The sequence below is a fragment of the Callionymus lyra genome, chromosome 3, assembly GCF_982586985.1.
Source record: "Callionymus lyra chromosome 3, fCalLyr1.hap1.1, whole genome shotgun sequence".
Taxonomy (NCBI): domain Eukaryota; kingdom Metazoa; phylum Chordata; class Actinopteri; order Syngnathiformes; family Callionymidae; genus Callionymus; species Callionymus lyra.
The window spans coordinates 14,488,191-14,514,759 of NC_141820.1; the positions used below are offsets into that span (position 1 = coordinate 14,488,191).

A 26,569-nucleotide genomic window follows, 5' to 3' on the forward strand; every position below is an offset into this window, starting at 1 on the left:
TTTGGTCTCTTTGTAGAGAAGGGCCAGTTATGAACAAATAGACGCTTAAATTTGGCTCCCCTGGTCTCCACTCGAGGCGTTATAACCTGTACGAACGAATGATGCAAGAGCAGCAGCTTGAAATTATCTGGCTTCTCAGCCGATGACACACTCGTCTCCCGTCGTTGCCAGACCGACATACCTGACGGTGCTCCGGCGCATTTGAACTCGGATCCATCTTAATCCATGCCAGGCAAATAATCCCAAAAAATATTTTTATTGAAGCAAGAACTGGAACCAGAACAGAGAATCGGTGCTTACGAGTCGGAGAGATCCGTGCCCGCTACATCTCCGTCATCCAAAAGCAGAGTTTTCTATCGCCGCCGATCACGCAGAGCGGGAGGGTCCGGTGCCAGCTGAGGCCCGAGCCCACGTTGACCGACCCGATGGTAACCGGCTGAGAAGACAGGAGGAGCTGGTGTCACCGGGTGATGTCATGGGTGGTACTGACCCTGCGTACTGACCTGCTGGTGACTGAGGTGGTGGATGAGCAGCTGACTGTTGATCTTCCCGGGGAATCCAGTGGTGGCGAAGAGTTTCTCGTTGGCCCGGGACCACCTTGGTGGAGAGATATTATTACACATTTGCACTGATTTGTTTGAAGGAAATTAAATGTAACTGAATATAGATGATAGAAAAGTACATTTACTTTGGATTTGATTAATCAAAAGTCCTTTATTCATCAAGTTCCCCCAGAAAATTTCACCCAAAACCCATTAAGTTCATCCTTCTTTTCTCTCACGCTACATCCACTTCTGAGGAGAACTCGGTGAACTGAAGAATTCTGCTGCCGTGAGTGTCAGAAAAGGACTGAGATCGTGTATATGTAAGTAAGTAAGTAAGTATTTTTTATTTGTATAGCGCTTTTCCAGACCAGGGTCATAAAGCGCTTGAACAATCAAAACAATACTCAATAAAGTATATACTTTAAAGATCAAGATAAAACTGAGAACACAAAAGGAGTTCCAGAAAATAAAGGAAAAGCCTGAACAAATAAAAACGTCTTAAGATGTTTCTTGAAGGAGTCAGTAGATCATAAAACACAGAGGGAGAGTAAGATCGTTCCAAAGCTTAGGAGCAACAGACTGGAAGGATTTCTCTCCTTTGGTCCTGAACCGTGTGCGAGAAACCATCAGTAGATTCTGATCCACAGACCTCAGAGCCCGAGCTGGGGTGTAAGTCAGGATCAGATCACTGATGTAAGGAGGAGTCTGACCATGAATAGATCTGAAAGTAAGAACCAGAATTTTAAAGTTGATTCTGAAAGAAACTGGAAGCCAGTGAAGAGTTTTAAGGATCGGAGAAATGCGAGTTCTTCTAGTGGAGCGGGTCAGAATATGTATAGAGAGATATATATATATATAAAAGCTGTGCTCCTAAGCTTTGGAACGATCTTCCTCTCTCTTTGCGCTTGATGGATCTACTGACTCCTTTAAGAAACATCTTAAGACGTTTATATTTGTTCAGGCTTTTCCTTGATTTTCTGGAACTCCTTTTGTGTTATCAGTTTTATCTTGACCTTTAAAGTATATACTTTTTTTGAGTATTGTTTTGTTTGTTTAAGCGCTTTGTGACCCTGGTCTGGAAAAGCGCTATATAAATAAATATTACTTACTTACTTACTTATATACAGTATATATAAAATCGTGACAACCTACTTGAATAACCGTGCTTTATCTACATGTGCGGGTCTTTTCTCTTGTGGGTAGCTGAAAAAAACAAAACAAAGGCTTGAGTTAAAAAAAAAGATATTTGTATGACTATATCTCAGAACTTTAAAGACCACCGAACCTGGAGCGAGTCGTGTCCCAGATCAGCCAGTCGTTTCCTGCGACGGCGCCGACTTTGATGGTGTTCATGAGACACCAGTCGGCCGACATCAGCGGTGACTGACCGCAGTCCAGGGACAGGATGGCCTGCTGGTTAACCAGGTCGTAGAAGCGAATCGTACCCTTTTTCTCCGCAACCATTAACTGAAAAAAACATGCATCGTCAGGAGAAGAAAAACTCTCCCAACAATTTCACCAGGTCACCTTTTATTGTAGCATTTTAGCTGTAATGTAAAGTAACAAGCATTTATATACATTTATATAATCTGAGTTAATCTTTTCAATCAATACTCACATCTGTATACTCACAAGTAGATCAAAATCTAAACATGACATACTAACAAAAAGCTACTTTTTTATTAGTAATACTGTTGGAAAAAAACTAATTAGAAACAAAAGAATGGATTTCGAAAAAACAATTAAGGAAACATTGATAACAGGATGAGGAAAAGATTTGGGTGGTGCTCAAAAAATAACATCTGGACCGAGAACATTTTTGAAGGATCTGGAAAACTTCCCCCTCTGACCCCTTCTAAATGGTTCGATTGTACTAGTAATCAACAATATTTCAAATGCATAAAAAGCAAATTTCAATGCAGTGTTGACAGTTTTTTTTTTATTTTCAACAAAATATACAAAAAGGAGATGGATAAACTCCTTTAAGATGTATGAGTTCTAGTGGTGGGAATTTAAAATATATTCATAGTGCCTGGTGATCAAATTTAGAAGGAGTTCTAGGGGGGGGGGGAAACAGACAAAGAACGCAGTATTATAAATATTTATATGTAGATGACACCTGCAAATTGAGATATTTGCCAAATTTAACGGTGAAGGGAAGGACATAAACTTGATGGTTGTTAAAGAGTGTAAGGATTCAGTAATGCTACCTGGTTATTAAACCTGGGATAGGAATCCAAAAGCTCTCACCTTGAAGACTTCTTCTGGATGCCAACAGACACTGATGCCTGGAGAGGAGAGTCGGAGAATAATGCTTTCATTTGCTTCCCAGTCCCAAACTCTGCGAACATAAATTACAAAGAATATTCACACAACATCACCGAACCTGGAACAAAAACTACTGAGGTAGTCGTGCTCAACCACTGGGCCACAGCCTGGTACTGGTCCGGGATTTGTCAACTGTCCAAGTTCAACTACAGCTTCATTCACTGTTCATTTAGCTTCAACCAAATTGTGTCTCTTGAAACATTGAATGTATTTGGCAACTTTTTTACATCCACAGCTTTGCTAATCTCGACTTCTTTGACCATTTCCCGGACTTAACCATGTTGCAAAGATGCCATTAACTGCCGAGAATGATCAGAGTATCAAAGTCTTTGATTGTTGGTCGATATGTTTCTGTTACATCAACTGGTATATTAATCACCCGCTTCAAATAAACCCGTTTAAAACTTTTGTTCATAAGAGTGTTTATATTTAGGATGTTGAATAATTTTGTCAGTGAAAAGGAAATCATAGGAAGAGTTCAAAATCAATTTGTATTAATTATTTACAAATAACCAGCAAGTATTCACTGTGGTATTCATTTTTGTGTTGCAATTAAACACCATTTATTACGTCCTGCAACTAAAGGATATCGTCGACTCCTGCAGCTTTTAAAGCTGATGTTTCGACATATTTTGGTTTCAAAACAGATGAAAGTGGTTACGACTTCGTCAAGAGTTATGTGGTCTGTAAATTCTGCAACATCATAGTCAAGATCTTGGACGATACTACAAATACAGCCCCCTAGTATCGCAATTTATATCGTATCGTTGTCTCTGTATCGTGATACACATCTTATCGCCAATACACAATTAAACTTGTCGGTCCTTGTTGTCGAAAAAAGTGATTTAGTGTCAATCTTCTCAACAATTGAATCTGCTTTATCAAGTTGTGCAGAAGCAATTTGCTGATCAAAGAAAAACAAACTCTCCTCAAATCAAACACATCCCAGCATGAATCCATGCCAGAGTCGTATTACGAAGATTGATAGCAGGAGGGAGAAATGCTACACGTGTCCAAGCTCTCTTTATGCTTCACTCATGTTACGGCAAATATTTAATTACCCACTGACACCTTTTTTGCCGGTTGAAGAGGAGCAGTGGAGAGTATTTAATCATTGTGAGAAATGAAAAAAGACTGCCTGCACATAATGGTGCCAAACCTACAATTAAACAAGGTGGGAATTATGGCTACGCTCCTCATGCAGATGCTTCAGGTTGTAGAGGTCTTTGAGGGCAACACGAGCAGAGAAACACCATGCGCACAGATGTAATGAATCACTTGGACAGAGTAAGATGCGGTCACTGAGACCTGGATCTACTGTAACCACATGTAGAAGAAGAGGAGGAAGAAAGGAAAGTGGATAGAAGGGCACAGTGCTCCTGAAAGCCGAGTGTGTTTCTGGGAAGAGTGGTGCATTTAAAATAAACTCATGGACTAGAATAAATAAAGCTTTGAGATTAATGATAAGTCGGGTCGTGAGAAAATATCCGTACACTTAAATATCACCAATTTCTTTTTCACTATACTATAATCGATAATCTTTTTTTGGTGGTGTCTTTAAAATCTTGTTTATTTGTATCATAGTTCTTCTATGGTGATTACTGAGGACGAGAGGATACAGTGGACTCCAGCAGCTTTTGAAGCTGATATTTGGATGTATTTTTGTTTCTAAACAAATTAAAGCAGTTACGACTTTGTAAAGAGTCATGTGGTCTGTAAATTCTACAACACCAGAGTCAAGTACTTGAAAATACTACATTGTTATATTCTGTGTGTGTATACAGTATATATATATTGTTTTTTTTGTGTTGCAAATATACTTCTGCTAGACGGGAGCAGTCATTAGGTCCTCGGGAGCTAAGGGAACAATGAAATCCCATCAGATTCCTGCGATGACTGAGGTCAAGAGGATACAGTCATACTTGGAAAATGATGTATAAATATATTGTTGTTCCTACATCGTCACAATATATCGTTGTGCTTTTATCATGATACATATATTATAACCTGATTCTTACAATACAATACAATACACACCCCCTTGTTTTAAATATATACATTTTACTAAATTACACCAAACTCTGATTTAGGGGTCATTCTTTTCCATGTGCAGACATAAAGACAGCAGTTACTATAAACAATGACCGAGAGGAAAAGAAGATGAAAAAAGAAAAAGAGGAGAAACCTCTGACCACACCAAGAAAACAAGGTTTAAATCCTATTCTTTTAGGCCGAGTGCCAACAGATCTCAATAGCGCACTTCACCACCAGCCTCCAAACTGTGGTAAACCGCCCTACCCTTCACGTAGAGACACTGGCTCCCCAAAACAACATAACCTTTGCCGAACAAGGTGAAAGATATGGAAACATGTGCGACGGCCTCTGATAAAAGGCTGTAATTGCGTAAGACTACAATGAGCAATAACAAGCGGCGTCCATGTACAACAGGGTTCAAAAGGACATCCAAAAATCTTTTATTTTGCCACCTAAGTGAAAAAACATTGAGGTTAGAGCATTTAAGACTGTCCTTGTTTCCCAAAAGTGGAGAAATCGGGAAATGCCGTTGGTGCTGCGTGATCTGATTTATTGAAGTGAGCAGAGTAAATAATCCAGGGTAAGAAGAGAAGTGGATAAATTGGACAATGTAATCCCATCCTGCTGCTCGCATGAATGTCCTGATGAAAGTTAATTATGTAAATATATTATATATTCACAATCAATCTAATAACATGAGAGGTTATGTTGTATTTGCACAGTCAGAGAAATACGTGCTTCAGTAAAAAACAATAGTAATTGAGGCTAATAAACATGAGATATAAACACATGCATCTATTAAGGGCTGCGTATAAAAAACTATGGTCCTTTTTTGTGGCATCCACTGAAATGTTTCGTTAGTACCGGGTACCAACACATGTTTTGTCTTTCGGTGCAAAGGTTCAGTACCGACTTGTGATCAAAACTTGTCTCTGACAATGGACTGAAAAAGTGACAATTGCAATAAACGTCAGATTGTTTATGTCACTTACTTGGAGCGGAAATGTACTAAAGCTGAACGATTAAACGGAATATCTGTACCATGTACAATGTTATTTTCTTATAGTCAAAAGTGATAATGGTACCGAAAAGGGTATTGCACAAGAACAGGAATCAAACTGAACAAACTTTACAACAGCTTCCTATTCCTGACACTCCATACATTCTCATTTAATTTTTTTTTTTTTTTTTAGCATGTGCAGATTGTCTTTATTCTGGGTCACACTCACAATCTGTACAGTGAGAAACAAGTAGGACACCATGAGCACATTTCTCTCCTGAAACATTGTACACCATGTTGACGGGGTGTTCTTCGGTATGGTCGGATGCACAGGTATAGAGATAAAAGCTTCACCTTTGTCCTGCTGCCGGTACAAACGTCTAGTGTTTACAGAAAAGGCTGACTCGGTGATATCACCCATTCCTTTGCTTTCGACTGGTTTACAGCATCTTTTGACATTTCACTTGTATGCAAAATAAGATTATTAAAGTGGTTTTCTTCTGCCTAAAATGCCTTGTTTTGGTTGAAAGCCTCATCATCAAAACTGGAAAAAATTAAATCCTATAATATATAATAATTCTTAAAATAAAACATTGTTCCTACTTATAGCTAACGAAATAACCATGGCACAATCTTCTGTTGCTACAATACTAGTTAAAATAAACACATGTATTCTTTTTTTTAAATGTATTTACTTAGTTTTGTCATGAAAGAAGGACCTTAAAAGTATATAAACTTTGCTGACCGTCCCGACATTGCGTTTGTAATTAAACAGGTTTAATGTTTGGTGGGTAATTCAACCCAAGCACAGGGAGCACATATAACATCCAGACAGAAGCTAGGTTCATTCCAGGTTGCGCTAAGCTGGATTTGAGAAAAAAGACACCACGCTGCCCTCAAAAAAAAAAATGTAAGTAAATGTGTATCACTTGCTACAACTTCTAAAATGTGTTAAAAAAAATGATATATATTGCTGAAAGAATTCCAATTATTTATTCTTGTTTGTGCATTACTTTGCACATTTAAACAAACGGATAATTCATTTTTAATAATCAGACGAGTCAATGAATATTACTCTCCAGTCAAGAGACAATTGATATGGTTCAGTTCAGATGTTTTAAGGTGGTGTTAAGTGGACCTGAAGGTAAAATAAGGGGTATATAAAAGCAAGTGTGCACTATAACGAAGTATCCTTACATGACTTACGTTAGATTGGCGGCAGCAGCGAAGAGATTACTGCCTTAATAAAGGACACGGTGCTTAAAACCCTATACGTGAACTGCAGCTGCAGCAGGTGTGCCTTATCCTGACGTCAACTGCAAACCCATCAACCCCAAATCCCCTCAGTGGCCTGCAGTGCCCGCTTTTGGTCTCTAGGTGGCGCGTTTCTCTAAAGACTCGCCGCTTCTCCGAGAGGTGTTTAGACTCCATGAATCAAACATAAACTTCCCAGAGGAAGTAGAGTCGGCCTCCCCACCTAGATGCAACAGCGTCGGGTTGCACGTTGGCAACAACAGCGTTCCCACAACTGCAGGGGACAGTAATGACAAAGCTAAGCAAACTTACAGTAGAGGCACCGCTGCCAAAGCCAATAGAAAAGAGAGGTCAGGAGCCTTCACTTGCAAGGGTACACTTCCCTCTCTCCCTTTACGCAAGAACAGTTTCCTCCTCTCAAATCAGTTTGTGTGGGCTGACTGGAAGGTCCTCTCCTGTTAACTTGATCTATCCCTTGTTCCATTTTTCTCAACATGACAGAGTTTAAATCTTTCAGCAGATGGAACAAACTTCTATTTTCTCTGGCCGGTCAATATAAGAAGTGAGAGAGGAGAGTGAAGGAGTTTTTTTTTTTTAGATGTGTTCGATCCATGTGGCAGGGGAAGGCACGGGTGGCAAAGAGATGATCGATAAGTGAAATGTTAGAGTTGTAAAATATTGATCGGCGGGGTTTTGACAATGAGCTGCAGACGATGAATAGAGTATCGAATGAACGCGAGAGTATGATGCCATCAGTGCCAAGCATGGGTATCGGTAAACGTATCGGTGCCAAATGCATACTTTGGAAATGGTGCTGGAGCCAAAATATTGCCCTGAACATGTGCTTTAAGAATGGAAAACCATGCGAGCTTAGTCCAAAAATGATTCTCAGTTACTTTAAGGGGAAAATGTTCCAAAATCTTTCATTAGAAAAAGGAAATCCACACTAAAATTAACCATTGGTTTTGTGTTGCCGTAGGATGGTTGGCTTAAAAATCAAAGTAAATAAATGTCCATGTTGATATTATGACCTGCAAAGATGCCAGTGATGAAAATAAGATAAGGAACAGACTTAAGGGGAATAAGAGAAGAAGTAATGTTGAAGGAAAGGGGATTTGCTGAAGCGTTTAGTGAAGGAGGATAAACACATATAATAAAAGACTGACCCACCTTAAATAGGTAACATCTTTACCACAATATACATGTTGCTTGAGATTAAGGATGGAGATCATTTACTCCTTACAGTTGTGCATTGTTAGAAATAATCACAAAAGTCTTGTGTTGTATATTTTTCCCCAGATTCGAAATGGGATTTTTACTTGTTAATTTCAGTTTTTAATGCAAATTTTAATACAAATTGTTTTGTTTTTAAATAATAGAACAGCTGGTACTTTCATTTCAGGAGGGAAATCAACACTTATTTTGAGTTATCTATCATATGTACTGTTTTCTTAAAGTATATGAATAAAAATAAATAAATGAGGGGGAAAAATTGTGAATCAAATTTATTTTTAAATGGAGATTTTATTTTTTGGCCAAATCGCCCTACAACTAAATGATGTTTGATTGATTTTGACTGCGTTACTACAGATAAGTCAGCGGTTTTAAGTTCAAAAGCAAAATGGCCGATATTAAGCAACACCTAAGCAATAATATAATATTTAACATTTCAAGATTTTTTATTTAATATTTTGTTGTGACACATTCCCCACTGTAATTCATGTTTCCGCTTCTGGTTAAGCACGAAAGTAATCTGTAATAATTATACATGGGATAGACTTTCAACTAGTTTATCATAACAATGCTGAGATTGAGATGCTGGTAAAGTAGTCGACTTTACTATAAGATCACATAATTGAATAAATACGACGTCAGCATCCTTTGTTGCTATAATTAAAGAAATGTTTTTGCCAGACTCAATCAAGTCACGTTTGTGTACATATTGTTGGAAAACAAAACCCCTTGAATAACTTTACTACGGAACAATAGACAGAAGAACATGGCCGAGTAAATGCAACCAAGATTTCACTTGCTGAAGTACCAGCGCCCTCCTCGCGGGGTGTCCTGCAGCTGACCCTGGCTCCTGACACACCGTTTCCCTCCTCAAGCATTAATTGAAAAGGAAAATTTAGGGACCAAGTTACAAGCCCCCCTTAAAGAGGAAAAACTTTCTACAGCTAATTGGATTTCCATATTTAACCAATTAGCAAAAGGGCTACAAAGCAGCTCTGTGCTTACGCACAGTCACACCGGAGCATGTTGTGCTTAGCATCATGTTTCACTGTGGAAACACTGTCAGGGCTTTCTGCACCATTAACAGAGAACAGAACTCAAAATCAGAAGCTCGGAACACACACACACATACACACACACACATGTGGAAATAAAACAGATTGGACCTGCAAGTGTGGTCATCACTGACAGAAGCGATTTGTTTCCCCTCTGTGGGTTCAAACACCAAATGGTTAATGTAGCTGGTGTGGCCCTCCATCAACTAAGAGCACAAGGGGAAGAAAAACAAAACAGAACGTAAGCAAAAGTCAAGAAAGATTACAGCGCTAACAGTCTTTGTTGTTTTAACAGCGTTAAATAACACGATGGCCGACGCACGAGGGTCAAAATTGACACATAAATGCAGTAGAAATGTGAAGCCCCGTGTTTTTAATGCACCCATGTGGTAGAAAATGACAAGTGAAAACGGCTAAATGTGCTCCAGATGTGGCACTACCTTGACTTCCTGCCTATCCTGAAGATCTGAGGTGAAGAGGCGGAGCTTTCTGTCAACAGCAGCCGTGCAGAACCTGTAGAAAGAGAGGAAGAGGAAGTTAAACAAATAACACAGAGGTGGATTTTTTTTTTGGGGGGGGGGATTGACGCTCTAAACAAGGGCTGCACCCACAGCAACTGATGCCTCTAGAAGAGGGTCTACAGTGTTATTATTATTTTATTTAACACACCCTTTAAAAAAAATAAAACCTATGCTGACAAAATATATTGATACAGAACCATAAAAAAAACGTATACAAAAAACTCGACATGTAAAGCTATTGGAAAAAAATAAATTGAAACAAATGTCTCAATTGCTTGGGCTTAAAGGATAAAAAGACTGTGAGCCTGAAATGTTTCTGAATTAATGGCATAGTTTAGTCATTTTGAACAATTCGTTGATCGGAAATCTAGGTGCAAATACACAGGTGATGAAAACTTGCGAAAGCCAAGATAATTATACATATGAACTTGTAACTTGTAGATACTGGTTTAGAGATTGCAGTTAAAAAACTTTAAATGATTTAGGAAGCTTAAGAAGCTAAGGTTTCTCTTATCAGGTCCAAAAACGCTCTGCAAGTTAAGTTGCATCCTTCATGTAGAAAAGTTTTCTGACAGGAACATTAAAAATGTATAATGACAACAAAAAAAAAAATTCAGGGAAAAAATGTAAATGCCTGATATCATTGTTAGACATTCATTTTTATCATATTAGAATTTTTGAAAGTACCAGTATTTTTACCCAGGTTATATTTGTTATTTTCAAAAAGTATGTACTTTAATTAAACTAAAATAAAAATGTAAAGCTTCTTTTTTAACTGCTATTAGTCACTGGTTTAGAGAATGAAATGTTCTTAAATACAAGTAACGTCAAGAAGGTTTTTTCAAAATGTTTTAAGAGTCACTTAAGAGCCAAGAAAAGTCTTGAAACAAAAATCCTAAAGTAGAATTTCGAGAATAGTAATAAATAGTAGAAATAAATAAAAAAAATGTTGTTGTTTTTTTGGTCTTTGACCTTGTGAGGGCCACATGAAAACAGTCAAAGAGACACATGAGGCCACCGGGCTGCAGGTGTGATCAGGTGAGATAAGGTTCAGAAAGAAAAGAAGTAGTGATGTCACTGATCTGCAACCAAGACTGTGTTGTTACTCAACAAAAGGACAAAAACGTTTTAAAAAACCAAGTTTCAACCCTTTATCTTCTAATCGATCTGTTCTGTGAGTCACTGCTGCACCTTCCATCTTACAAGGAAACATTCAGATCAAGTTTATCTCCCTCAGAAATCAGCTGTTGTTTGCCTCCTTTTCAAAGTTTCTCGGTCCTTCGTATGCCTGCAGCCCCCTCTTCCCCTCTTGTCTCTCACGCTCTCTGGGCCCCTGCTTGAGAGAAGCCAGTGAGAACACAGCACTTTTCCTGGAAGGCACAGCTACGTGCAGACCCAGAAAGAGATGGAACCTGAGTGGGTAGTCATCAGCACAATAACATGTGCGCACGTCAGAGCGCTGGCTCACAGGCCCTGTGGAGTAAACCGCAGAAGGCCAGGAATTATCGCTGCCTTTCCCTTTCAATTACAGAAAGCCTAAACACCTCCGGGGGGAAAACGGAGGCTTCCACCTCTACCAATTAGAAGGAAACTCTTGCTTTCTAACAATCTAGTTAAGTTACTTCCTTCCTGTCCAAGGCCACCTGTAAAAACTTGGCCCACTTTCAGACAGCTGCGGACACACGAGGTGGAGGTCGGGACTACTTTCAGCACGCTGCCGGGAGTCGTCGGCGTCTTTTTGAGGGCTGGAAATGTCTTGGAGGAATAATTCTAGTCAATAGAATCAGAGTTGATGTACTGTGGAATGTATCAACGGAATCCTTGCTCAACACAATGAACAGCTAGTTTAGCACAAATGTCAAATATGGACAACTTTTGCAGTCAATAAATGTATAAATGGCATCATTCATAAAAGCAGATCTTGTTTTAAGGGTAATGAGCAAAAAGTTTAAAGACCCTTTTGTGTGGAAGACGATGGATGACATAATTATAAGTAATTAAATGTGTAAAATAATGCGTTGATAAATAAATGACTATATATATATATATATATACAGAAAAGCATGGTTCTTCAACTAAAATTAAATCAGAAGTATATATTTATTTTGACATTTATTCATAGTAAGTAAGTAATGGTTATTTGTAAAGTGTTTTAACAATCAAAAACAATACACATTTTTACTTTAATTTATTCATGTAATTATAATTTTTTTCTTTTATTTATTCATGTACTTATACATTTTGTTTTTTATTTATTTTGACATTTCGTTGGGTGTAAACAATTCAAATGGGCGGGCTGAACGTCTTTCTGAAGCAGTGATTGGTTCGACAAGCAAAACAAACCAAAGCAATTGATGTCCAGCTCGAAACTAGTCTTTAGCATAAACGCTGCATGAAGAGTGGAAGAATCTTTTGTGAAATTTTAGCAAACAAACTCGATAAGGTGCTGGTGTTCATGTGCATGAGACGGATATAACAACCGGGAGCCTCATGAAAGAAGTTTCTAAGATTTCCGCCTGAAAAAACTCAGACCCAAAAATGATGTAAAAACATATTCAGATGTTTGAATGCGTGTGTGCGCACAAATCCAAGCCCTTTTCTTTCTTCATCCAAATCAACGTGTTTGTCCCTTTCAACGCCTTTCATGGTCTCAAGATAATTTAAATCCTTTAAACGCAGGTTTACTAGGGATGTAAGAAAATATCTACATAACGATATATATAGATATTCTTTTATTTCCAATACTGTATCGTTATTTCATTTTTTTACCTTTGAGTTTTTTAATTCAAATATATTTTACGGTTTATATTTCAATAGTTTGTGTATAACTATGATGTTTTATTTTATAATTACCACTCAAATATTCATGGTTTTCTTTCATTTATGTGGTGCAATTAACCCTCTGGCCACTAGTTGGCCACATTCGTCACTTCCTCTGTGCCAAAGTAACAACAAAAACGGTGAAATGGCAGAAATGAGTGGAAAAGAAAAGATACATCATGTTCCAGCAGCTTTTAAAGCTGATGTTTGGACTCATTTTGGCTTTAAAACAGAGTTTAAAGTTAAATCATTAAACACTGACAGATACTGGATATTGCATGTTGCTCCAGGTTGTTTGAGACTTTTAAAGCACTTCGTGGTTTATTGTTAATATAATTTTACATTTTTTGTTTATATTGGGAGAAGCACTTTCCTACAAGCACTTTCACATTTGATTAGGGAAAGTGTTTGCAATTTTTTTTGTTGAAAAAGCCAGAAGAGTGTCGTTTGTTGTTGTTGTTACTACAGTATCGCAATAAATCGTATCGTCACATGTATTGTGATACGTATCGTATCGCCTGATTCTTGCCAATACACAGCCTTAATGTTTACACTTTTGCTATAATTTCAATGCGATAGTCTTTTGTATTAATTTTTTTGAAAGTGTATACATCTTTGAATAATTAAGACAGTAATGTTTTTATTTGAACTCAAGTTCAAAACATGGTATTTAAATCATTATTTTCTTTAAAAAAACAACTTTCCAGTTACAAGGAGAGTCAGACCAAATTAAGATCAGGATGTTTGAAGATTGGTCGTAGTTACAATCACGACACATTCCTGAGTTGAATATAGACTTGTCTGAACTTACAGCATAAATCAAGACCTTGTGTATCAACCATTAAAAGAATAAATATTTCTTCATTAATTAACACAACATTAATTATCAGGACGTTTTTGATTATTTTCATGTCTTTTGCATTTCGAGCAGAACAACAAATAGACAATTATGCATCTGTTGCACTTTTTTATGAATATAAAATATAAGAATAAAGTACCTGATGGTTGGTATCCTATCAAGCCGAGACTCAGGGCTCCAGGCCAGTGTGTCCACTTTAAGTTCATGATGGAAGGCATTTAGAATGTTGAAATCAACTCCTTCAAGCTCCATATCTTCCTCCTGTTGACACATTTCAAAAGTAAGGAATGGAAATAGGAGTCGATCATTTTTAGACGCACTTACTGGGAATAGGCAGGTGGCGACGACAACATACTGGTCTCCTCCATAGGCGAGGAGAGACAGAGGCGTACCAGAGGTGAAGGGACTAAACTCCGCGACGTGGACGTAGTCGTCACATGGCACAGTGTAGGTGGGACCGCGGCTGGTGTCCTCCTGCATGTTGTTTATCCAGATAAATCAGACTGGAGATAAAAACTTTAAAAATAGAAAAATGGCGTTTAGTTACATGTGTGGATATTTTTCAAAACAAGATGATGGCTCTTCAGGAAATCTAGAGGTTTGACCATTAAGTACGATCAACGCAGTCATTGTTGACAAACGAAGAATTCCAATTTACTTGTATGCCCAGTTGATAAAATAATTGAGACAAAAAAACACATTTACACTGATAGTAAAAAAAAACAACTGTAAGCCTTTTGTCTATAATACTTTGATATATGCAGCTTGAGATGTCACCCAGTAACTTACTCCTCAGAGAGTTGCTGAGACAAGAATTACAATTTTACCCAAATGTTTGTCATAACAGTTTCTTTCAGGATCAACTTTAAAATTCTGGTTCTTACTTTCAGATCTATTCATGATCAGACCTTCCATCAGTGATCTGATCCAGCCTTACACCCCAGCTCTGGCTCTGAGGTCTATGGATCAGAATCTACTGATGGTTCCTGAACACGCTTTAGGACCAGAGGAGAGAAATCCTTCCGGACTGTTGCTCCTAAGCTTTGGAACGATCTTTCTCTCCCTCTGTGTTTGATGATCTACTGACTCCTTCAAGAAACATCTTAAGACATTCTTATTTGTGCAGGCTTTTCCCTGATTTTCTCCTTTGTTTCTCTTACATGTCTTGGCCTTTTAAAGTATATATTAACTGTGTATTGTTTAATATTTTGAAATTGTAAACTTATATAAAATTGAATTAAGACTTATATATATATATATATATTGTTGTTTTTTCATTATTTATATTTTTATATTACTTTATGATGCCACCACAGAAAAATCCAGCCAATAACAGTTTTCTGATTCCGTCTCTGAAGCTTTTTTAGCCTAGTTACTTAATCCAATTTTGGGGTTGTATCATGAGGAATATAAGCGAGACAAGGAAGGACGATAAAGACATGTTAAGGTGAAAAAGAAAATAAATGTAAAAGTGCATATATTTAAACAACACCAAGATCAAACACTCGATACAAACCAAGTCATTCAGTTGCAAACGCAGTTGAAACAATATATTGCAATAAAAAGCAGGTACATTGCTAACTCGGACATTACACTTAGCTAAATATAAAACTACTCTTTTATATATTGTTATTTATAGTTGTTACAAACAGCATGCTAACCATCTTTAGCATTAATGAGTTTTGAAAAATACTCGCCGTGTAAAATGTCATAACGGTACACACAAATGACGTTCAATCTTCATAGACAGCAACTTTTAATTTAGTTGAACATTCGTTACCCAAACAATGTCAGTTTTTTTGTTCGAGTCAAGATAAGATGACAGTTGAATACCTTATATTTTGATTTTTCCTTCAGTCAAATTGACCGCCTCGCATGGGACGATTTCAAGCCACTTCCGCATACGACATGGAACGTACCATTTAGAAACTACAGTCAGGGGTGACTTTGATTAAAATGAATAACTCCACGGTTTTTCATATTTATCATTCATTTAAAGCATTCGCTCTATTAATATATATTGTGGCTATTAACTCGGTAATTCAAAAACAAAACTATTTAATATACAACGCGGTAACAAGTAAGGAAGACAGGTCTAAATAATGGTAGGCTCCGAATGGTCACGGTGATTGGTCGCTTTTCGTGACGTCATTGGTTATTTAAAATTTCAAAACATCTGCGTTGTGTGTTCGAGAGCAAGCGTCGGATTCGATCACAAACGTTCAGGTTTGCGTGATATTCTCTTTGCAAGTGTAGGCTAACTCATGTTATGTACGTGATGTTTGTGAAAAAGCAATAGTTCAAGTTGTTGGTAAAAGATTAATGTCAAGTAATTGCAGTAAAAATCAAGTTCTCCTATATTGACAAGCGTTTATTTTTCTGTGTAAAGTCCATTCGCTGATGTTGTTTGAGGCTCAATTGAAACTATATTAACATGGTAGACATTTTTATTTGTTCAGGCTTTTCCTTGATTTTCTGGATCTCCTGTGTTGTTCTCAGTGTTAACTTGATCTTTAAAGTATATACTTCATTGAATATTGTTTTGATTGTTTAAGTGCTTTGTGACCCTGGTCTGGAAAAGCGCTATATAAATAAAAATGACTTGCTTACTTACTTACATGTGTGATCTCTAGAGAAGATGGAGAACATTGAGATGGCTTTGAGGAGGATGTTGAAGGCCGTCAGAAGACCAAGTCACCGGGTCTTACATTCTGAAAGGACCACAGTCTACGGACCCGACGACATGCTGATGGTGCTGCAGTTGGCTTTGGCGGATGTTAACAAGAAGGTAATCTTTTTATTTAATTTTTTTTATACATGGATCATCTACATTTCCTGAGCAAAGTGTGTGTCTCCCCACCATTTGACTGTATTTATGCGGCCTTAATGAGAGTAGAACATGTAGAAATGTATCTGACACTTTCTATTTATTATCCTATTGACTCTTGATTCTTTCTTTGGGACTTTTACGTTTTATCTCTCTCTCTTCTGAGTACTTATTGTCCTTTAAAATAATTTGAGTACATATTGAGATCATACTTGGCAAGAAGAGTTGGGTTTATTAAATGTCGATTTTCTGTTTCCTTTTTGTTTTTAAGTTCAACCATTCATATCGCTTTTGGCTTGAGGGCCCCTAACGAAAGTCTCGGTATATGATGTGGCCCCTGAGGAAATTTAAACTCTTGATGTATACAGTGATCTACAAATATTTGCAAACAAATCGCCATCCATTTTTTTTTCTTGTTTTGAGGTGTAAAATAATAATAAAAAATACTTTTGAAAGATTTTGCTACTTCACGCACGACAAATCATCTTCGTTATGAGGCCTTTTGTCCTTTTATTTTCCACCAATATTCCCACAGACTCTCTAAAGCAGACCTTTGCAAAGTACTGCCCGGGGGCCACATCCGGCCCTTTGGCTGTATTTATGTGGCCCTTGTAATGTCAAAGTATGATCATGTCTAAATGGTTCTAATCATCTTAACAAGTATTTTGTATTTATTATTGATTTACATTTTCACATAACGCATAACATTTTTCGAGTATATATTAATAGCTCAAAACATTTTTTTTTTTTTAAGTTAATTGAAGAAATGTTTTGGAAAAAAACTTATGTCTGTATGTATATATATGTGTGTGTATATACACAATAATAAAATTGCAACTTGTTTAGCTTAATAAATGTCACGGCCTTTTCTTTCGGGGGGATTTTTCTCATTTTTCTTTTTGCTTGACGGCCCCTAACAACATTCACAGAATTTAATGTGGCCCTTGAAGAATTCTAATTGCCCACCCCTGCTCTAAAGGGTTTGAGTGTAAACAATTGCTGAGGTTCTTCCTACTTGATAAGTGATTGTTTTTATTTGTTGGTTGAAAAACTGCTGCTTTCACTGTTTTTGTCTTTTTGTTTGACAGAAAGGAGGGGAGTTCGAAGTGGCTCTAAGCGATGTTTTGTGTGCCTGGAAGCACTTACTCCAAGACAAACTTCACCTGCAACCTCCAAAGTTTGCCCACTTGGAGAACTATGATCTCATCCGGGAAGCTTACGAGTCCTTTCTCAAGCGCTCCAACAGCGTGGATCTGGTCGATCTCTTTTATATGTATAAAGGACTGGACTTGGACTTGGATGACTCTTTGACCCCGGTGAGTTTTACATGGTGCTGAAATAAGTATGAATCATAATGTGTTTTATTCTGCCAGATGGCGGTTTTTGATTTCCTCTCGGGCAACAACGGACTCCCTGAAAGTTCAGACTCTGTGCCTTCAACACCGTCTAGAAGGTGTATCTCACAGGTATTTTTAAACCATCTTCCACAGACCGTGTTCAGTTTTCTGTTATAGAAAATGCTTTTTTTAATGAAGATTGCAGATAATCTATGATTCAAGAATGAATCTACAATTAAAGATTGCAAATTTAAGTTTTTGTTTACCAAAGAGCGCCACCTGCAGGAGCATTTTAGCCTCTTTTTCACTTTCTTCATTTTCTAGGTCTTGAGTTGACTCTCTGCTGCCCCTCCAGCTAAACGTGATGTCATTCTTGCAGCCTAATGAAAGCGACCAGCTGCTCTTTTCATGAGCAATAAAACGTTGTTTTTTTTCTCATTTATACTCGCGGCTTTGTTTTGACATTTTAAGTGCAACTATTTGTGTCAACAGGTGAGGGTGGCTGTTCGAAGGGTTTTCAGCTCCTACCTCAGTTTGCTTGTAAACACCAAAAACGACCTGGCCTTGGCTCTCACCCTGGATGTGCCGAGCCGGGCACTTGGGCATCAGACTTTTACCGACATCAAATATGCAGCAAGGAGAAACAACACATCCCTTTTTTTGGTAAGAAAAATGGTTTGGTATTTAACTTTTATCCCACTGTCATGTCTCACATCCTTAATATACCTTTTGTATTTCCTTCTGAATGTGTCAATCACTGTTGAAATTATCGAAATTTTAGGCTCTTCATTTTTATTCTTTAGTTTTAACTTTGTTACTCTGCTGTCTCTTTAATGGATCCTAATGGCTTTTCAATACTAGCCATATTCTTGTTTAGTTCCAATACTTGTATTCAGAACAATAGTTTTACAAGTTACTGACTAGACCCCTGGTATTATTAACGTGTCTTTTTGCAGTTAATTGCATTTAATACTAGAGCAAGTTTCCCCGACTGACCTGTGTTTATTAAACCATTTTCTACTTCTGTAATGGCTCGATTTAACAATTGGCTTCCTGCAAACATCTGATTGAAGTCTTAACGCTTTCTTTAGATGTCAATGCAAAATCCTCAATACAAGCTCTGTGACATCGCAAACCTCAGCTAAGATGTTTATTACATTTAAAATCAACCGTCAAACCATAATGATGAAATAACCTCCACAATTCAAGATATGAAAAAAGTCCTATCTATCTGGATCAAACTGGGTGTCAAAGCTTATCACTTGATCACCTAAGATGTTTTTTCCAAAATGTTCTACTCTGCTTACTTGGCATTCCATAAAATAGAGTTTAATTTAAATAAAATGTGAACGTATTAATCATATTTGCCTTCTAAATCCAGCTGTAACGGCCCACAATGCATCATACCACTATCAACATTTCTTAATTATATTTTTTATGACTATGTATGTATTTTTTTTCTGGGACAAATCGCCATTGTTGACTTAACAAATGTGTATTTCCAGACGGTGACATCTTTTGTAAGAGCCATCCAGCTGGGAGGAAAGGGCTACGCTCCACCTCAGGATGATCCTCTGAGGAAACACGTCAAAGGCCTGTCAGAATTTGTACAGTTTATCGACAACCTGGAGGATATCCTTGGAGAATTTCCCGACCCCAGGTATGGGAAGAGAAACCACACACTAAATGTCCAATTAATGTTCTTCTGTATAAGAGCACACAAATGTCACCCATTTCAGTAAAAACACAATAGCTCCCACATGATGGTTGAATTCAATCTATATCTTCAGAAAGAAACCAGACTGAGTATTTCCAATAAAGATTGTTTTGCTATCGCATCAACATTTCACCTACGATAAAGTTATTTAAGGTCATCTAATGTGAAAACTCTTCTGACTCACTCACATGTTTCCAGTGTTCAAGTCTTCCTCTCCAAGATGCAATAAGTCCCTCATCGTGACCATGTTTTGAACTTAATACTTTATAAAGCTGAAATCTCGGCAAAGGAGAGGTTACGAGAGCAGAGTCAATTATGACGTAAAAATGGCTTGACGCCTCCTTCAGCCAGCTGTAATCAGTTGGAGACTTCCGGGATTGGTGATGCGAAGTGACAAACATTGATGATCATGAAATCACAGCAGAGTGGGTCTGGTTATAGTAAAAAAATGATTTCATCTTCTGTAAAAGGAAATGTTTTTTAGTGGGTGTGGCTTAAGCACATTTTCTAATGTAAATATTGAAATGAAAAGAGAGTTTTGTACAAACAGACACATACTGATGATACAATAGAGGTCAAAGATCAATTAAAGATGCACTTAAATCAACACATTAGTTGCCCTTTAAAGTCATCATGGACTGTAGCATTATCTAACACAACTATGAGTATCATTAAGGGTTAATTTGGCAGCAACAGATCCGTTTCTCATGCCAGAGGTGTAAGAACTGGACCCACGTCACCTGTGCGTTGATGCCTGTTATGATAACATCTAATGTTCCACTGCAGCTTTGTATTTCCTCCAAAATGATTCCCCTTTAAACTCGACCTGATACAAATTTTGGATTTCTAAAAAAGCACGTTGTCTTCACTCCGTCAAAGTTGTTCTTTGTGAATTTTCCGCTCACTTTGATGGGTTATCCTCCAATCGGAATTTGCACTGATCATTCCCCCATACCGTTGCAGATTATGTTTTTTCATGGCAGCCTTTGGCAGCACAACAGAAGTGAATATCAAAAAATATTTGGCCACTCAGTCATTTCAGGGCAGAGCTTTTAAGGCGCGACGATGGCTTCACTCAGCCGTGCCATAACAACACATTATGATGTTTGCCTAGTTGTGGATTAGACTCTCGCTGCTCCTCTGAGGGTTCTCAGTTCATGTAGACTGACAAAGTCGGCCAACACGTGTCTTTCAACAGCCTGTGCCGTTACGCTCTCAATGGAGTACTGTATTTCCTCATACAAACACCTTCTATGGCGAGTTCAGGCCCCTTGTTCACCGAACATCTGTTTTCCCAAATGATTCTGTTACTGAGCTCTCACAAGAGAGCTGCGTCAGGGTTGAACCGCCACCGCTCCACCTCCATGTGATCCTTCCCTCTTCGCTGCCTTTCGCCTGTTTTAAACATACGGACGTGATTTGTTGTTATGACTGTTGGATACGCACACTTTAACGTAAAGAAAAGCCTCCCTCATGCTTTAAAGCCTGATATTTTTGGAAGGGTTTTCCTCTATTGGAGAGATTTGTTTTGTTGCCATGGAACAACTTACAGGTGTCACTCAACAAACCGATGCATGGTTATTGTAGTAATGCTGGTGATGTCAGCAAAACAAAAGGACATTTGTGTGTTGGCTGCACGTGTATGAATAAACCAGAGTTTGCAAAGTATAAACTTGACTTGAAGAACAATATGAATCCAATGTGCAGGAGACTGAATGTGTTGGATTGACAAATGTTTATCTACGACTGATTCAATCTGTCAACTGGTAAATTATCCCGGGTTTTCCGGACCATGACGTCTGGACTTGTAGTGTTCTCCGAGTTTATAATGTTGTAAGACGAGACGTTTCTGAGAAAGTATGTTTAAAGAATAAATAAAAGGGTCAACTTCTTTACAGAAATATGCATGCAGGCATAAAAACTACAATTAAATTTAAAACTATATTGTGGATAAAATTTATTTTAGACCAGATCTTGGCAAAGTGTGGCCCGGGGGGCTTATGTGGCCCTCTAACTTCACCATGAGGCCTGCATAAGATCAAATAATATTATTTAACTGACTATTTAAGGTTGTTTTTTTTATGGCCATCTATTATAGTCTTACTAGTTTCATTGGAAATATAACTTTTAAAAAGTCTTTGTTTGACGATATTTCTAATCTTCCTTTTATACATCCTTTTTAGTGGTAATGTTTAAAAAGAAGAATTTAAATGGTAGTATAATTATAAGTATAAATGAATTTACTTAAAAAGAACATTCATAAAGTTTATATTAAATAAAACGTTACTTATTTTATGGCATAATAACATTGTTTGATGAGTTTTCTTTCATGATCTATGCATTTTTCTTGACGATATTTAAAATAAATATATATAATAAATAAATAGATATAAAATAAATTCATGTCAAATGAAATAATATTTTGGATTAAGTCTAAATGTTATCAAGAATGACCTTTTATTTTATTAATTTTTGAAAATCTGCCCCTTTTTTTTTTTTGCTTGATGGCCTCTTATAACGGTCACAGTCTATATCTTATTTGGGCAGACGTTCAGTAAGGGCAGAAAACTGGTCAACAAATGTTCTCCTTATCATGTGTATATTAAACATATGAACATTTGCTATCATTACAAACTTAAAACTAATCTTGTCAGTTGTTCACAATAAATCTTTAAACATCTTAACCCTTTTTTCTTCGATGAATTGTTTGTTCAATTATGTTCTTCGACTTCAATAATTGAGAAAAATCAGAGAAAAAAAAAAAGTGAGCTACATCAAAGCACCATTGCTGTCCCGTGCATAAATGGCAGATTTTCCCTCATTGTGGTTTCAGTGTTTGTGGAGCAAGACTAGTTTCGGCCATCAAATCTGCACTTGTGAAAGGACGCTGTAATGGAGATGCAGTAAAATCTGCTGCAGAGGAAATGGGCAAGCAGCTGACGGACAGAATCTGCCAATTACATGAACTCCAGAAACAGTCGACTAATGTAGGAGGGACAGGAATAAGTCCCGCAAGGGTAATTGACTTCCACTCCTCTTGACTTTTGAAATGACTTGAAGTTGAAAATGACCGCTTTTTTTTTTCTTTTTTTTCTACCAGCCCAGGGCACACGCGGTGAATCATGCCACTGCGTACGAAGGCAGAGATACAGTGAAAGTGCTGCTGGCGATGCTGGACGAAGAAGCCGTCGCTCCTCCTTGTCGAAATAAGGCAGACCTGTTGTCCGAGGATCAGCCCACACTGAACGGAGCTCAGGCCATCTGTGTCCTCTCATTGTTCAGGTAAGTTCAAGTGAGGTTGGCTTCATTTGTTTGCAATAAATTCAGCTGTCGTTAAGGACGGAGCACATCAAGACTTTTTGTTCAACTTATACTTTCCCGGTTGTATTTAATGAGGGCGAACGCCACAATTTCCCTGAGCTTACAGCCAAAGCGGGATCCAGAGTTTACATTCGAGATCGCCTAAATACCCTCTCGTGACACATTCATTTTAATGTGGCTCCCCCGCTCGAACAGCCTCTCGTTTTTATTCAGAGTTTTTATAGTGCTAAAGTTTGCATTTTCTTTCCCTTTCTTTTCTTTTAGATGTTGCTTGTTTTGATGATCTTTTCTTTTGCCATCTTTGGAGAACATGTTGTACTTAAACTGCCATCCACAAATATCATTCTCAATATAATAATATTTATCTGCTATAAACATTTTCCTGCTTTTTATATTGGGAAAAATGAAATCATCCTTTGACCAAAAAAAACTTGATCCTTGAAATGACCACATGGACTTGAAGTAGGAAAACCCCCGACACGGCAGTTCGACCATCATGTGACACTAAATCCTCCCGCACTGGAATAATTTTGTGGTCAAACATCTGAAAAATATTATCAGCACAAAAAAAAACTGTCACTATCTGTTGCTGGCAACGGATTCACCAAAACTGTCAGAGTAGATACAACGTGTGCTAGGAGCTGAAAAGATAATGTCGACAGCATGATTGTGTAATTATGATTATTTAAGCTTCTTTTATTTTTTTTTCAATAACATCTAATGATTCTCATGCCTACACTTGTTATTGTGGCTGCAGATCTCCCGAAGTGTCTACTGGATCTTCTCCAGAACCTCTGAAGCATCGAGTGAAGAGCCGACTAGACCTAATCAAACCCAAGGTAACGTGGGCCCCCCCTCCAGGACGGCCAAACCTAAACCAAAATGACTTCAAATTGAATCAGATGTACAAACACTGGGAATAATGTCTTGACATCCTGTAATTTCTCCCCAGTATCATGTTATTTATTTAGTTAGCTGACGCTCACATCTTAACCAACCGTTTGCACAGCTGCATTTTAGCTCTTAACTCTCGGTCCCAAGCTGGAGTACAAAAGCTCTTCGTATCAAATGCGAGTCCTCAGATGATCAGGACGGCAAATGTGTTTGTACACTGGCTGTTTCACTCTATTCTTTTCAGACAAATTATTTTACAAAAAAAAACAAAAACTGCTGAATCAGGTCAAATCCAGCAGCAGCAGCGACCACCCTCAGACGCTGAGGTGATTATGAAGTAGCTCCAGTGTGAGAAGTTCTCGTGAACATATATGCTAAACACATTGTGTTAAACCGCTTCACTTTATGTGATCGGGCTAGCAGATGTCGTTTCAGCTTCCCACACTCTCTGCCTTCCTGTTTCAATGTGCTGTAATGGTCCCTGGGCAGCTCACCGCTTCCTGAACTCAAGAGTGCGGAAGCTTTCTGCATCAATTTCACTTTGAAGAGGCCATATTCGTCGGTTAACCCAGCTAGGAAAAGAAAACTTTTGGAGGTTATTGTTTTCTGCTCAATGACTTTCCCCGGAACGTGTGCAGTTTTGCACTGATGTCGAGCTGCACACGTAAAAGACGGAGAGATCTTCTTTTATCTCTTTCTCCTGTCGTATAATCATCCTTCGTTTAATGTTCTCTTCACCTCCTCGACTTTAGATTGTCATCGTTTTATTGTAATGAGAGTTAATGTTGCACCTGCTGTCTTTTCTTCGTCCTCGTTCCATCCGCTGTGATGTTGATGCAGGATTGCATTCTTCTGGTGGTTCCCATCACCTGGAGGGATTTTTGTTTTGGTTTTATTTTTGGATGGTGGCTCCGGAAATACAAGGGCTGCCTGTCCACATGGTGCCACATCATGCTCCCACTTTTTCTAATTGGACCCGACCTCAATTACAGCGGGTCGCATTGGCTTGTCCCGGCCTCCCATCGCGTCGGGGGTGACTCTGATATGATTTGTTAGAGCGTGAAAAAAGTCAATTGAAAACAGTATATTTATAGACTTTGTATAAAAACAACGGTGGAAAATGTTTTCATGACTCCAATGTTTCAAATGTGGAAGTCTTCCTCTCCAAGATGCAGTAAATCATGACCATATTTTGAACTTATTACTTTATAAGTCTCCTGGTCTGAAATCTTGGCGAAAGAGAGGTTACGAGAGCAGAGTCCATTATGACATAATAATGGCTTCACTCCTCCTCCAGCCAGCTGTAATCACGCCCTGCTTTGTTATGCAACGGGTCCCTTAAAGATGGAAACGTATGGAACTTATGCCATGCAGTGACAAACCGTGCTGCTTGACAAATCACAGCAAAGTGGGTGTGGTTATGGTAAACAAGATTTCATCTTAAAAAAATGTATTTTTAGTGGGTGGGGCTCAGGATCACTTTCTAATGTAAATATTTAAATTAAAAGAGTTCTGCACTAACGAACACATAATGATGAGTACAATAGAGTCACACATCCTTTACCGTCGCATTAATTAATTTATTAAAGCAACTAATGCCTGAGCAGGTCTCGTGCGTCTGGAAACTAGTTAGTTTTAAATGTATAATCAAACCCAGGGCTTCATTTAAGTCTTTCATGATGTTTGGTTGTTTCTGGAAATATCTTTAAGACTCTTTAATTGAAAAATCTTCTCACCACATTTAGAAGAACATCTACCCCACCTTTAATTGGTTGTGAAATCAATGGGAATTAGTTTTGAAATATCCATTAAATATGCCTTCAATATCATCTGTAACACTGTAACTACTGTGTGGCTTTTGTTGTACGTGATTTGTATTATTGTGATTTGTATTACTGTGATTTGTAGCCCACAGAAAAACCAGTCCGATCTCAGTTTGCCTGCACATACAACGATGAAGAGCCGCCGCTGAACCGTGTCCTAGAGTTTCCCAGCAGCAGCCAAGTGCCTACCTGCGTCCACCCGGCGCCCAAAGTTACCCCACAAGTGGATGAAGACGAAGGTAAACCTCTCATCTGAGCTTGAAAACAAAAACATTTTCTTGAATTGACGCAGGTGTGCCGTGAATCCTAAACAAGTTAAATGAATAAGTCATGTTTGGTCCATCTAAATCAATGAAAACTCTCCCGCCTCCACTATTTTCCTCCACTGCAACAGTTTCCATGTTAAACATTAGCTTCATAAACACGCGGGGCTGCTAAAAGTAGAGCCCTGGGTCACAATTCCATGTTCCTGCCAGGTTGTCACGCTTGCTTTTTTTTTTTGCTTTCTTTCAAGTCTCCACAGCCAAGTCCATCCCAGAATGCCCGAGCAGCGAGTCGACCCGTGCTCGGCAAAGAGCTCTGGGAGGAAGAAGCGGAAATGCCCAGAAGAGAATCGTCGGCGGTGACGCCGGGAAGAAAAGTAGATCTGAAGTGCAGGGCAAGGGCAACAAGCGGAAGCAGGCGGACTCGGAGCACGTCGAGGGGTCAGAGAATGAACCTCCTCAGAAGAAACCTCTCACTGCTGCCTCCAAGAGGGTCACAGGCGGGAACAGGAAGAAGCTGATCGCAGGACAGGGGAAGTTGACCAGCTTCTTCAGAGTCTGAGCCCAACATCAACATGTACACTCTTGTAAATGTATCTTTTTTAATCACTATTTTTTTAGATTTGATCATGTCCATGAAGTTGTTTATCTTGATGCCATGTTTGATCTCAGGAATTTCTTATTTTTTGTTGTCTTTTTATTGTTTTTTTAAGTAAACATTGTTTCGAAATGCAAATC

At 38.2% G+C, this 26,569-nt stretch overlaps 2 protein-coding genes across 2 annotated transcripts; one reads left to right on the plus strand and one right to left on the minus strand.

The window, feature by feature from the left end:
- Positions 1-263: 263 nt before the first annotated feature.
- On the minus strand, positions 264-15,540 carry nup37 (nucleoporin 37). Its single transcript, XM_087786563.1, has 10 exons — positions 15,483-15,540; positions 13,974-14,165; positions 13,789-13,910; positions 9,890-9,962; positions 9,561-9,655; positions 2,796-2,886; positions 1,831-2,012; positions 1,698-1,748; positions 504-597; positions 264-436 (listed from the first exon to the last, which is right to left on the minus strand). The coding sequence occupies exons 2-10, from the start codon at positions 14,127-14,129 to the stop codon at positions 323-325; spliced, it is 978 nt and encodes a 325-aa protein (XP_087642689.1). The 5' UTR covers positions 14,130-14,165; positions 15,483-15,540; the 3' UTR covers positions 264-322.
- A 300-nt stretch (positions 15,541-15,840) lies between these two features.
- parpbp (PARP1 binding protein) lies at positions 15,841-26,499 on the plus strand. Its single transcript, XM_087785731.1, has 11 exons — positions 15,841-15,875; positions 16,283-16,437; positions 17,565-17,792; positions 17,850-17,942; positions 18,306-18,476; positions 19,319-19,473; positions 22,364-22,547; positions 22,631-22,812; positions 23,609-23,690; positions 25,654-25,807; positions 26,083-26,499. Exons 2-11 carry the CDS (start codon positions 16,288-16,290, stop codon positions 26,391-26,393), a joined length of 1,710 nt encoding a protein of 569 aa, XP_087641857.1. The 5' UTR covers positions 15,841-15,875; positions 16,283-16,287; the 3' UTR covers positions 26,394-26,499.
- Positions 26,500-26,569: the final 70 nt, after the last annotated feature.

Coding starts and splice junctions, on each gene's coding strand:
- nup37 (XM_087786563.1), bottom strand. CDS start 14,129: ATGCAGGAGGACACCAGCCGCGGTCCCACCTACACTGTGCCATGTGAC. Junction 1,749..1,830: donor TGGGACACGACTCGCTCCAG/GTTCGGTGGTCT, acceptor TGTTTTTTTCAG/CTACCCACAAGAGAAAAGAC. Junction 437..503: donor ACCACCTCAGTCACCAGCAG/GTCAGTACGCAG, acceptor CTGTCTTCTCAG/CCGGTTACCATCGGGTCGGT.
- parpbp (XM_087785731.1), top strand. CDS start 16,288: ATGGAGAACATTGAGATGGCTTTGAGGAGGATGTTGAAGGCCGTCAGA. Junction 22,548..22,630: donor CAGGAATAAGTCCCGCAAGG/GTAATTGACTTC, acceptor TTTTTCTACCAG/CCCAGGGCACACGCGGTGAA. Junction 23,691..25,653: donor TAGACCTAATCAAACCCAAG/GTAACGTGGGCC, acceptor TGTGATTTGTAG/CCCACAGAAAAACCAGTCCG.